Source organism: Puma concolor, chromosome C1 (assembly GCF_028749965.1).
Source record: "Puma concolor isolate L17-30 chromosome C1, mPumCon1.1.hap2, whole genome shotgun sequence".
NCBI lineage: Eukaryota > Metazoa > Chordata > Mammalia > Carnivora > Felidae > Puma > Puma concolor.
Window position 1 is genome coordinate 34,378,527 of NC_141674.1, and position 13,252 is coordinate 34,391,778.

The 13,252-nt window shown below is 42.4% G+C and overlaps 1 protein-coding gene across 7 annotated transcripts in view; it reads left to right on the forward strand.

Annotated features, from left to right (window-relative positions):
• Positions 1-13,252, forward strand: part of ST3GAL3 (ST3 beta-galactoside alpha-2,3-sialyltransferase 3) — a 204,274-nt gene that overhangs the window by 16,506 nt on the left and 174,516 nt on the right. For 4 of the 7 annotated variants that reach the window (XM_086716732.1, XM_086716734.1, XM_086716733.1 and 1 more), the window contains exon 2: positions 11,134-11,278. The exons of the other annotated variants lie outside the window; for them this stretch is intronic. In XM_086716732.1, coding sequence (XP_086572858.1) covers positions 11,164-11,278 — 115 coding nt within the window. In that variant the 5' untranslated portion in view covers positions 11,134-11,163. The remainder of the gene's footprint in view (positions 1-11,133; positions 11,279-13,252) is intronic. 7 annotated transcript variants of the gene reach the window in all.

Below are 13,252 nucleotides of genomic sequence, written 5' to 3' on the forward strand. Positions count from 1 at the left end.
CTACAGATTTTATTTTTTTTAAGTAAGCTCTACATCCCACGTGGGGCTCCAATCCACAGCCCCAAGACCAAGAGCTGCATGCTATATGGACTGAGCCGGCCAGGTGCCCCACCATTGCTCTCATGACTCTTACTGTCTTTTCAGCAGTGACCACTTTGTTCTCTTCCACTGAGGTTTTAATTTCCATGATGTTGTTAGTTTTCTTTGTTTACTCTTCCTGAATGCTAATTTTATTTTATTTTTTTTTTTAATGTTGTCTTACTGTTTTTTCCCTGAGCGCTGCCTGTAGTCTCTGCTCTTAGTTATCTCTTGCTTTATAGCGCCATTTGGGAGTGGGTAGGGCTGGGATAATCTTTGTTAATGATCTTCATCTGTTCTGTGACAACGTTTTTCCTGTCCTGTGGTCTTCATCTACTATGCTTCTCCCCACCCCCCCGGTTCCTCTCTAACATTGTTGCAGCATTTTTGTTTAGATCCTATACTGATTTCTTTTTACTGTTTTTATTTTCTTGTAAGAGGTTATGGCTAGTTCCTCTTTTTTTTTTTTTTTAAGTTTATTTATTTTGAGAGAGAGAGAGAGAGAGAGAGAAAGCAAGTGGGGTAGGGGCAGAGAGAGCAGGGGACAGAGGATCCAAGGCCAGTTCCATGACGACAGCAGAGAACCCGATGTGGGGCTCGAACTCAAACTGTGAGATCATGACCTGAGCCGAAGTCAGATGCGTAACTGACTGAGCCACCCAGGCGCCCTTTTATTATTGTTTTGATATATTCTAGGGCGTCTTCAAGTGGAAAAAGTTATGTGACTGAAGCCAGGTCAGGATTTGAATTCTGGCTTTGTCACTGACTGGCTCTGTGATCTCAAGGTAATTTAACCTTTCTGTGTCTCAGTTTTTTCTCTATACAATGGGAACAGTAACCTCACAGGATTGGTGAGAAGATTCAGTGAGTTAAGTTGTTCAAAACTCTTAGAACTGTAGCCAGTTCACGGTGCATGCTGTATGAATATTAACAATATTAACCTACCCTACACACTTACTTGCACTTAGAAAATGCACAGCTTTTTTGCATAGAAGGATTTAACATATTGCATATTAATTACTTAAATCTGCCTAGTCATGCATAACATCTGAATAGGAGGTGTGCATTCAGCAAAAATGTTTTCAAAAAAATTGATGAGCTTTTCAGTAATTTTTTGGGAAGCTGGATAATAAATAGTACAGTATATAATAACTTCTAATTAGCTTGCCTTGAAAATATTCATAGGAGACATGCTCAGGAAATACTTTGGTTTTTGCTCTGCATGCTTTTGTCATACTTGAGTTTATATCCAATAGGGACTGATATTTGAAGGTCAGCAAAATTCTGACATTTTAGACTAAAAATTCTTGCTAGGTATAGTTCAGAAAATAACCATATTGTAGGATGTTTTAGAAATTATAGGAGTTTGATACAGTTTGTTTCAATGAGTTCATATTCTTAATATAATTTTATTTTCATGGCTAAATTAAAATAACCTAGCATTATATGCCTTTTGTACCTTTTTAAAATGTTTTTATTTATTTTGAGAGAAAGAGAGAGACAGAGTGTGAGCGGGGGAGGGGCAGAGAGAGAGGGAGACACAGGATCTGGAGTAGACTCCAGCCTCTGAGCTGTCAGCACAGAGCCTGATGCGGGGCTCGAACTCACAAACCATGAGATCATGACCTGAGCTGCAGTTGGACGCTCAACCAACTGAGCCACCCAGGTGCGCCCCTGTACCTTGTTTTGAGCACACTCTGACTAAATATTCAGTCAGTGAGCAGGTAGATTTTTGAGTCACTACCAAGGATACAATGGTGAACCAAACAGACACGTTCCCTGCTTGAATTAGCCAGAGTATGAATGTTAAATTATTACTGTAAATGCTCATAAGAGGATAAGCAGCTGCTGTGGGAATTTAGAACAGGGAGACCTGAAGTGTGGAGACAGGTAAGGCTTTCTCTGTGGAATTAACCTTTAAGTCTGAGTGGGAATTGGTGAGATGAAGCATAATTGTCGGGACAGTGTCAGCCTGACCTTGGGAGAGAGCATGGTGAGTGGAAAACACTGAAAGATGGTCAGTGTTGCAGACTCATCGAGGTGAGGTGTAGGGGATGGCAGGAGACATGGAAGCGGTGGGCAGGGACCAGATGATGCAGAGCCTTATGTGGCTTGTGAAGGAATCTGGGACCTTACCCTAAGGACAGTGGGACATTTGCAAAGTCTAAGCTTGGGAATGAGATAAATTGACATTGGCTGCTCTGTGGGGAATGAGTCGGCGAAGACCAAGAATGGGTAATGGAGGCTTACCAGGGGGCTGTAGTAGGAGTCCAAGCCAAAGATTATAGCGACTTGAAATAGGATGGTGGTAGTGAAGGTGGAGGGGTGGATGGATGCAAGAAGGATTTCACAGGTGAAACTCATAGGACTCAGTGATTGATTATATGTGAAGGTGGGAGTGGGAAGGAGGGTGGTGTCAAGGATGATTTCCAGGTTTCTGACAGAAGCACCTATGAAGATGTCGCCTTTCACCTGAGATAGTGAACAGAGGAGAAGGAGGAAATGTGGGGCATCTGTGAAACACCTAGATGATGCTGTAGAGCAGGACGTTGCGTGGATGTGGAACTCAGAAGCAGTTACCTAGAAGGTAAAGTTCGGGATGGTCAGCATAATGATGGCAAATTAAATCATAGATGTGGAACAAAATTGCCTTGGGGATATCTGCAGAATGAAAATGTTAAGACGGCCTCACGTAGTACCCCAAGCTCCTCTCTTTCAAAATTGCTATGCCTATATATGATTTGCACACAAATCATAGCTTCAGGATATATTATGTTTTGGAATGTGTACAGCTTATATCGTGTCTTGAGTTGGTGCACATAATTAGACATATATCGGTTTATTTCTTAAATACTTCAGAAAATTTTTCTTTTTTTTTTTAGAGAGAGAGCCGGCAAGCCGGGGAGAAGAGGGGCAAAGGGAGAGAGAGAATGAGAATCTTAAGCAGGCTCCACGCTCAGCGTGGCTTGATCTCACGACTCTGGGATCGTGACCTGAGCTGAAATCAAGAGTCAGACACTCAGCCATCTGAGCCACCCAGGGGCCCCTAAACAAACACTTCTTGAGTGTTGCTCTGTACTAGGTGCTGTGCTGTTAGATGCAGGTGATTCACAGACCTAAGTTATAGATTCTGCTTTCAAATTATATGCTGATTCTTTGCAGAGACAGAAAAATAGGCAGGATGTTTTATAAATGCTGTGATATAGGTAAGCATGGGATGTTATGGGAGCAGACATAGCCATAGTATAGGGCATTAAGGAAAGCTTCCTGAGAGAGGTAAGACCCAAGTCTGCTCTGACTTAGAGACCTAAAAGATGAGTTGGCATTGGTAGGCAAAGAAGGCAGAGAAAGGACCTACCACCATGCTGTACTGCCTCTCCCAGTTTCAGAGGCTGCAGGAAGGTCAAGGCCCGAGAGGACAGTAATGTCCATTGGGTTTGACAGTTAAGAGGTCAGTGGTGAACTTAGTGACCCTCTAGAGCAGAGTATGCGTTTGATTGTCTTCGTGTCTCCTGGGCTTTGCATAATTCCTGGCACTTAGTGTTTGTTGCGCTAGCTTTGGGCAGAAGCGAGACACCTCCTTCTCCAAGGTAAATACACGGGAAGAGGATGAGTCTGATTGCTGCTCCACTCTATGTGCTGAAGCAAGCTTATGGCAGTTCTTTACCTGCATGCTTTTAGGGAGGCCAGGTGAGCTCCTGCAGCCTGAACAGTTCTCGCTATTAATCTAGTGTTATTTTTATGTTTTACTCTAGTCTTTTTCTTTTCTTTTTCATGGCTGGGTACATGATAACCTGTGTCTTTTTTTCATTCACTACTGTATCATAAGCACTTCCCCATGTCACTATAATTTTTTCATAAATTACATCTTCCCCCGCCCCCCCCCCCCCCCATAAATTACATCTTAAGTGGCTGCAAAATCTCTCACTTGGATGTGTATTTGAACATTCATTTGAGGACTGGTTTAATTTTTTTCTTTTGTAATAATTTGAAATAATTACAAAAGAGTTGCAAAAATATTGCCAAGAATTCCCATATAGCGTTTAGCTCATTTATTGTGTCGTCTATCAGATTTCTCCATTGTAATACCTCTAATTATAAGAAGTATCTTATGGGCAGAAACTTGAAGACTGTAGAATACCCCATTTCTCAAAATTCTACCCATTAATTTTAGCATCCTTTGTTGTTTCTTAGCTGAATTATTGCTGAAATGGTTACCAAATGGTGACTTTCTTTTTTTTTAAATTTAATTTATTTTTAAAATTTACTTTCCAGTTAGATAGCATATAGTGCAACCATGATTTCAGGAGTAGATTCTGTAATGCCCCTTACCCATTTGGCCCATTCCCGCTCCCACACCCCCTCCAGTAACTCTCTGTTTGTTCTCCATGTTTAAGAGTCTCTTCTGTTTTGTCACCCACCCTGTTTTTATATGATTTTTGCCTCTCTTCCCTTATGTTCATCTGTTTTGTCTCTTAAAGTCCTCATATGAGTGAAGTCATATGATATTTGTCTTTCTCTGACTAATTTCACTTAGCATAATACCCTCTAGTTCCATCCATGTAGTTGCAAATGGCAAGATTTCATTCTTTTTGATTGCCAAGCAATACTCCAGTGTGTGTGTGTGTGCGTGCATGTGTGTGTGTGTGTGTGTGTATATACCACATCTTCTTTATGCATTCATCCATCGATGGACATTTGGGCTCTTTCCATACTATGGCTGTTGTTGATAGTGCCGCTATAACAAATGGTGACTTTCTAATTACGTTATTCCTTCTACATTCATTAGTTGGTATTCTGATCTAAGGGAGCACTTTCTCCTCTCCTCATTTATTAGGCTCTTGTTTAATGGGTTATGATCTTTTATTATTGATCTGAACTGCTCCAGAGCTGACCATTAGGAGCCCCACAAGCTGGCTTCATTTTACGTCCGATACGGCCTCACTCCTTGAGCCTTTACCTGCTCCGAGGCACCGCAAAGGATCCAGGCTTATCTTGTTTGTGCCTTCTTTGCCTCAGCCCTGCAGTCAGCCATACTTCCAGGGATCCCTGGTTCCTGTCAGGGAAGAATGGTATTTAGAAACCAAGGTCTAGCTGCTAGACGTGCTCTTTGTAATTGGGACATGACTGCTGCCAGGCTCTTTCCAGTGACCAGAGCTAGGGAATATATGCATGTATCACACAAAGGCACACACACTGCCCACGTCTATATTTGTTTTTATAGTTCATATCTTTATATATCAAAAACCATCCATTTACACCAAACCTTTCAATTTCAGTACAACCCCCAATATTTATTCTAGTTTTTCCCCTTTCCTGTTTGCAATTCCCTTCCCCACCATGGAGAAATCTGGCTCCTGTTAGCTAGCGTCAGTGTACTTACTTACTTATTTGGTTAATCCCAGCATTGCCTGTTGCCACACCCCGAGACCCCCTCACGATGGCTGGATGCCCCACACCTCTCTTCACTCCAGTCCACACCTACCCTGATTGGCACCTGAAGCTTAATGGCTTTTAGATTAAATTATTCAGAAAGACAGACAGGGAGGGAGCTCATTCCTTTTCATGGCTGCATAATCCTCCATTTTAGTGGCCATACCGTAGTTTATTCAGTTCCGACCAAAGGACTTACTTACTCTCTTGGGGCGCCTGGGTGGCACAGTCGGTTAAGCGTCCGACTTCAGCCAGGTCATGATCTCGCGGTCCGTGAGTTCGAGCCCCGCGTCGGGCTCTGGGCTGATGGCTCAGAGCCTGGAGCCTGTTTCCTATTCTGTGTCTCCCTCTCTCTCTGCCCCTCCCCTGTTCATGCTCTGTCTCTCTCTGTCCCAAAAATAAATAAAAAACGTTGAAAAAAAAATTAAAAAAAAAACAAAGGACTTACTCTCTTATATTACAAATAGTGCTGTGGTAAATAGCCATGTGCGTGAATTGTGAATTTTTGTCAGTGAGTCTTTGGGTAGTTTCTTAAATGTGAGATTACTGGGGTAAAGGGCAAAGCATGTAATTTCGTTAGACATGGCCCCATCCTTCCCACCACCACACAGTGTGTGAGAGGACCGGTTTCCCCCAACACCCTCAAGCTTTTGTCCTAGCTGTGAGTTTGAAATTTTTGTCTCAGAATTTTGAGGTGCTGTTATTTTTCCGTCTTGGAGGTTTTGGCGTATTTTAAGTGCTTATTTTATTTGTTTCTTTGGATGTCATCCACTTTAGGAAACCAGTTTCCTCTTTGGGCGTTTGGGTGTTTGTTCTACATCTTCATTTGAAGTTCCTTTTCCTTAATGGAAGAGGAGGTAGAAGTGAAATAGGTGATTAGTTCAGCCTTCTCGCTGTCATATTTGCTGAACAGACAGGTAAATCTGTTGACTGACTGATGGCCCTGTGTCTGCTGGAGCCTCAGGTTTGAAGACTGTATGTATGTTCAGGCATCACATCTGCATTCAGGACAGAAAGCAGGGGAAGGTACGGCCGCCTTCTGAAAGGCAAGGCTTGTTTTGTTTTGTTTTTAATTGTTTTTTAACGTTTATGTTAGAGAGAGAGAGAGAGACAGAGTGCGAGCGGGGCAGGAGCAGAGATAGAGGGAGACACAGAATCCGAAGCAGGCTCCAGGCTCTGAGCTGTCAGCACAGAGCCCGATGAGGAGCTCGAACTCATGAACCGTGAAATCCTGACCTGAGCCGAAGTTGGACGCTTAACCGACTGAGCCACCCAGGCGTCGCTGAAAGGAGCAGCTTTCCAACAGCCACCTGCCTTTGTAGGCAGGCTGCTTACCCCTTAAATTTGTTGTTGTTTTTAACGGGAGCCCTGGATGGGATACAGGCCTTTGTGTTGCTGGAATTGCAAGTCTCTAATTCCTGTTTCAATGTGAAAACTTTGTACATTTGTTATATTTTTTTTAATGTTTATTTATTTTTGACAGAGAGAGTGACAGAGCATGAGCGGGGAGGGGCAGAGAGAGAGGGAGACAGAATCTGAAGCAGGCTCCAGGCTCTGCACTGTCAGCACAGAGCCCGACGCGGGGCTCGAACCCACAGACCGCGAGATCATGACCTGAGCTGAAGTCAGACGCTCAACCAACTGAGCCACCCAAGCACCCCTTTGTACATTTGTTATTTGCATAAATATGAAAATTAAAATTAAACATAAATATACAAATAAACAGATTATGAAAAGAAAACAACCCTCCAAACCCACTTTTCAGTTTGGTGCCTATTCTTGTAAGTATGTGCTTAACACGTAACCTTAATTTTCAATATCAGTGTTGTCCTTGTTTGTTACCACCAGCATATGGGCCATACATATATATTACGACTCTACAACTAGATTTTTTTCCACTTAGCAGTATATACTAGACGTTTTGCCTATGTGAGGACATACAACTGTGCCTCATTCTGTGTAATGGGTATATCGTATACTATACATGTCATTCCCTTGCCCTCATCAATCCATCACCCACCTTGTATCCTCTGTGCTGGTGACTGACATCTAAGAACAGCATCATCTGGGCTTTGTTGCCCTCTGGCTTGGAATCAGCTGATAATAGACATGGACAGGGATCAGAGGGTGAGTGGTGGGAGAAGTCAGAGCATTTCTTATCCCCTCCCACCCCTTACTGGGGCTCCTGGAGCCGCTGTGCCCTTGGTAGTGATCTTCCTGTTGGCTGGCCTCTCTTTTCCAATGATACCCTTTGTTTCCTGCTCTTTCACCTTGAGGGCAAGAGTAGCTTCCTACTGTTGATAGTTCCTGGATGCTTCACCACCCGTGGTTGGTTCCTTTCACTCTACTCACACAGCTATAAAAAATCCTGTCATTAATTTCCTTCGGTTCATTCTCTGCATGTGCCATCTGTTTCCTGCCAAGACCCCAGCTGATATAGATGTCATTGTGTAGATGCACCATAATTTATTTGTTTGGTTCCCTGTTGATGGACATTTGAATTTTTTTTCTAGTATTTTGTTCTTATAATGAGTGTTGCTAATGAACATTTATGTACCTATTTTGTAAAGTATTTGTTGGAATGTTCCTTTAGGAAGAAGTCACAGAAATAGAAATGCTGGGCCAGGGTGCACGAATGTTGTAAATTTCAGTAGCCACTTACTTCCCCATTGCTTCTGAAAGAGTCTGCCATTTTACATTTCTACAGTGTGGTGTTTGGTTTTTTTAATGTTAAAAAATTATAGAGGTAATACTTGTGACTTACAACAAATAAACTTAACTTAGAAATATATAAAGGAAAAAGTACTTCCTAACATTGCATCCTATTTCCTGGAGGTAACCCCATCAACAGTTAGCTATGTATCCTATCATGTTTTTTTTTTCTTTATAAGATTTATATCCTTATCATAGAATACATTAATATGTAGATAAAGTAAAATCATTTATACATGTATGTATGTGTGCATATCTCTATTTATCTATCTCTACTAAGAAAGCTCATTTGTAGACTCTGTTCTATTGATCTGTTTGTCTTTTCCTGTGCCAGTACTCATCTATCTTAAGAATTACAGCTTTGAGTTGTTTTTTTGTTTTTTTTTTAATTTTTTTTAACGTTTTATTTATTTTTGAGACAGAGAGAGACAGAGCATGAACGGGGGAGGGGCAGAGAGAGAGGGAGACACAGAATCGGAAGCAGGCTCCAGGCTCTGAGCCATCAGCCCAGAGCCCGACGCGGGGCTCGAACTCACGGACCGCGAGATCGTGACCTGAGCTGAAGTCGGCCGCTCAACCGACTGAGCCACCCAGGCGCCCCGAGTTGTTTTTTTTTTAATTTTGTTTGTATTTTTATTTTATTTATTTTTAGTTTTTTGAGTTGTTTTGATATCTGGTAAGGCAAATCCTCATTATTTTTCATGAAAAAAAATTTCTTGGCTCTTCTTGGGCACGAAGTCTTTGGATTAACTTCAGATTTAAGTTAAAACAAACAAACAAACATGGATCTTGGCTGGAGTCAGACCGAATTTATAGAGAACTGACATATTTCCAATATCGAAACTTCTCACTTAGGAGCCTGGTATGTTTTCTTTATTTATTCAGATCTTTTATGCCCTTTGGTGAAAATCTTGCCCATTTCCTCCTAAGTTTATTTTTAGATATATTATAGGTTTTGTTGCCGTCATGAATGGAATTCTTCGTCTTACGTCTTCTCATCAGTTATTGTGGTATAGTTTTTAAGAAGATTTTTGTGGGGTGCCTGGCTGGCTCAGTTGAAAGAGCACGTGACTCAATCTCAGGGTTGTGAGTTCGAGCCACATGTGGAGTGTAGAGATTACTTAAATTAAAACTTAAAAAAAAAAAAAACCTGTTGAGTTTTGTAAATTAATCTTATCATCTACTTATTTGTTCTGATGATTTTTTCAGTTGATTCTCGGCTTTTCTAGGTGGACAGTTATATAATCTATAGTTGATAACTTTTTAATCAATTTATGTATAGTGTTTATACATAATTTCTTTCTCATATGTTATTTCATGGCCAAGATATCTTAGTGGGGTAGGGGGTGGTGATCCTAGGAAGTCTTCCTGGCTGATGTTACATTTAAGGTGAGCATCAGAGAATGCTGATCATCAGAGAATGTTCCAGGCAGGCCTTGAGGAAAGAAACAAGGCTGCATTCAGTGAGTTGGAAGAAGAAAGGCAAAGGACACAGACAGGGTTGGGAAGTGCAAGAGATGGGTTGGAGAGTAAATAGGGGTACAGTCAGAAACTGCTAAACTCTAAGGAGCAATTCCTTTATTCTAAAGGAATTGAGAATTTAATGAAAGATGTGTTAGGCAGAATGGCCCCCAAAGATGTCTACATCTGAATCCCTGGTATCCATAAATATGTTCCCTCATGTGGCAGAAGGGACTTTGCAAATGCAATTAAGACTGCAGACCTTGGGGAGCCTGGGTGGCTCAGTCAGTTAAGCATCCGACTTCAGCTCAGGTCATGATCTCACGGTTCGTAAGTTTGAGCCCCACATCGGGCTCTGTGCTGACAGCCCAGAGCCTCGAGCCTGCTTTGGATTCTGTGGCTCCCTCTCTCTCTATTCCTCCCCTGCTCATGCTCTGTCTCTCTCTTTCTCAAAAATAAGGAAACATTAAAAAAAAAATTTTTTTAAAGACTACAGACCTTAAAACAGGGAGATTATCCTGGATTCTTCAAATGGACCTGACCTAATCATATGAGCCTGAGAAGCAAAGAAGTTTCTCTGGCTGGGCACAGAAGCAAGATGTGGTAGAAGGGGAAGTTGGAGAGATTCAGAGTGAGAGGGACCTAACCCAGCGTGGCTGAAGGGGGCCGCGTGGAGCAGAGACTGATATCCGGCCAGGAGATGGGGACATCAGCCCTACAGCTGCTGGGAACTGTGTACTGCCCATAGCTGGAATGAGCTCGGAAGCAGATCCGTCTTCGGTGTCTGTAGAAAGGAACACAGCCCTACCGACCGACTCCTTGGTTTTGGCCCTGTGACACCCTGTGCAGAGGACCCTGTTGAGACACAGTGTACCGGGACGTTGGGCAGCCGGAGCTCTGAGACAACACATTTGTGTTGCTTGGAGCTGCCGGGTTTGCGGTACTTTGTTACACGTCGGTGGAACGCTAACTCAGCGGGGTTGAAGCAGGAGAGTGGCGTCAGAATAACGGACCAGTCCTACCTCCATGTGAGAATGGATCCGGGAGAGCGCACTTCGGAGGCGGGGAACTGTCTGTGGGAATGCAGCAGTGGTGTGGACTAGGGTAGTGATGGGGGGAAGGGGCATGACTCAAGACTTATGTGGGAGGTTGGAATCGCCACAATTTGGTCATTGATTGGATGCTGGGAAGGAGGGAGAGGAGGAACGCAGGGACAATTGCTGAGTTCTGGCTTTGGATGCTGAGTGACTGGTGGAGCTGTGTCTCAAGGCCAGGATGGGGAGCTTGGAGGATTGCTAGGTCAGGAACTCAGTGGTAACTCCAGGTGGTTCTTCGTTTGGAAATTCTCCTGTAAATACTTATTTTAAGATAGAGTATATCAACAAGATGATTGCTTTATCCTTTAAGACCTGAATTATTTTTTTGATTTTTTTTTTTTTTTCCTTTTAGGTCATGTAGGAAATTGTAAACCATGTGAAGATGGGACTCTTGGTATTTGTGCGCAATCTGCTGCTAGCCCTCTGCCTTTTTCTGGTACTGGGATTTTTGTATTACTCTGCGTGGAAGCTGCATTTACTCCAGTGGGAGGACCCCAGTAAGTATGGTCACCCCAGCCTGCCCCCAGGGAACGTGGGGTGTTCGCTGGGCTGCAGTGCCCTCACACCCTTCGGAGACAGGCAGTGAGAGGAGACCGCACGCTCCTGGGACTCAGGCTCAGAAATTGCCTCCCATTTTTGTGGCTGTAGGTTGAGATCTTTGATGTTTTTCAAAAACTGCATGCCATGGCATATCCTCTTATGATCTCCGTAAAAACATGCTATTCTGCAATAAAAGCCCAAACTCTTCCAGTACTTCTGGTTTCTGAATGCCGTGCCTTTTAATTACTAAAGTGCCTTGCCTCTCCCATTTGTATTCGTTGCCTCGGGGCTCCGTATCACAGCTGGTTTTCTTCTGTCCTGAAAACGTTCACCTTTACCTTTTCTTTGAATTTGCAGTTTTCAATTTAATACTGTCTTTGTTTTATGTTCCCTGAAGAAATTTTGTCTACCTAGTTATTTTGTCCTTGCTGGCACTGAACTTGTACCTGAATAGAATAATGGCTCCCCTCCCCACACCCTCCCCAGTACCTCCTAATCCCTTTCTCTGGCTTGTACTCCTGGCCTTCTATGTTACACAGTGTTTGCCACATAGTTCTCTGTACCCCTCTGACTTGGTTTCGACTCATGCAGTATGGCCTGTGCTGTGGTGTTTTGAGGCTTGTGGTCAAAGGGCTCGCATTGGGCATCACCAGCAGGTGCACATTCTCTTCTTGGATGTTGCCCGAAGTATCACACAGTGACCATATGTAGTTTTCCTTTTGGTTCTGTTTGTCTAATGGCTGGCTGAGCTCGGTGCAGGAAACACTGGGTAGTCTGGTCCTGATTCCTGGTGAATGTGACTTCCCTAAAATAGTTTTGTTTTTACAAACATTGACTGGCTACCAGTGTAGAATTCACTCGAGAGTCGAGTCAGTCTCTGGGTCTGAGGTTAAAATGAGTGGGAAGAGGCAAGTGGCATTGGCCTACTATTATTGTATTGAGACCTTGATAGCGGAACCATTCCTATGAAGTAATTCATTTATTTCTTACATGGCCCAAACTCCTGAAGCAGTTTCAAGCCAACTAAAAAAAAATTTTTTTTAATGTTTATTTAGTTTTGAGAGAGAGAGAGCAACAGAGTGTGAGCAGGGGAGGGGCAGAGAGAGAGGAAGACACAGAGTCTGAAGCAGACTCCAGGCTCCGAGCTGTCAGCACAGAGCCTGATGCAGGGCTCGAATTTGTGAACCGTAAGATCATGACCTAAGCCGAAGTCGACACCCAACCGACTGAGCCACCCAGGCGCTCCTCAACCCAATTTTTAAAATGTCGTGTTACCTCTTTAACTTCTTGTTTTACGTGAAATGTTTCAGTGCCTCTTAAACGCTTAGCTTATAATTTTCACTAATTACTTTGTCTTTCCAGAGTTTATTTAAATTTCTCTGTCCCAACTTATTTTTTAAAACAAGAAGACTACCCAGAATCATGTGTTTGCATCAGTGCAGTGCAAAATTCTGTAGTCAAAGGCATTCTCTATATCCATCATGGATAGATTTCATCTGTATCCATAAAATAGAAATATGTTCAAGGAATGGTGGTCTCCTTTTCTGTTGAGAACTGTTGACCTGTAGACAACATAACTAAGAATTAGATAATATTTTTGTAGAGAAGTTGAGAAGGACATTAACTTTATGGAAGACCTATCATATGCCAGGTGTTAAGCTACACAACTTATTAATTATATTAAATTATATGAAGTTAAATTAAATTAAAATAAATTTACTTCTCACTGTAACCATGTGGAGATGCTGTTATCCCTGTTTTCCAGCTGAGCAAACAAGGACTTAATTAAATGTTACACAGCTAATTATTAGAACCGGAACTGAATCCTGGTTTGTCTTTAAAACCCATGTTCCTTATTTTATTGAAAAGTATAATAAATACTAAGACTAAGGATAGGATTGAATTCTGTATTCTCATTGGTAAAAAGAGAG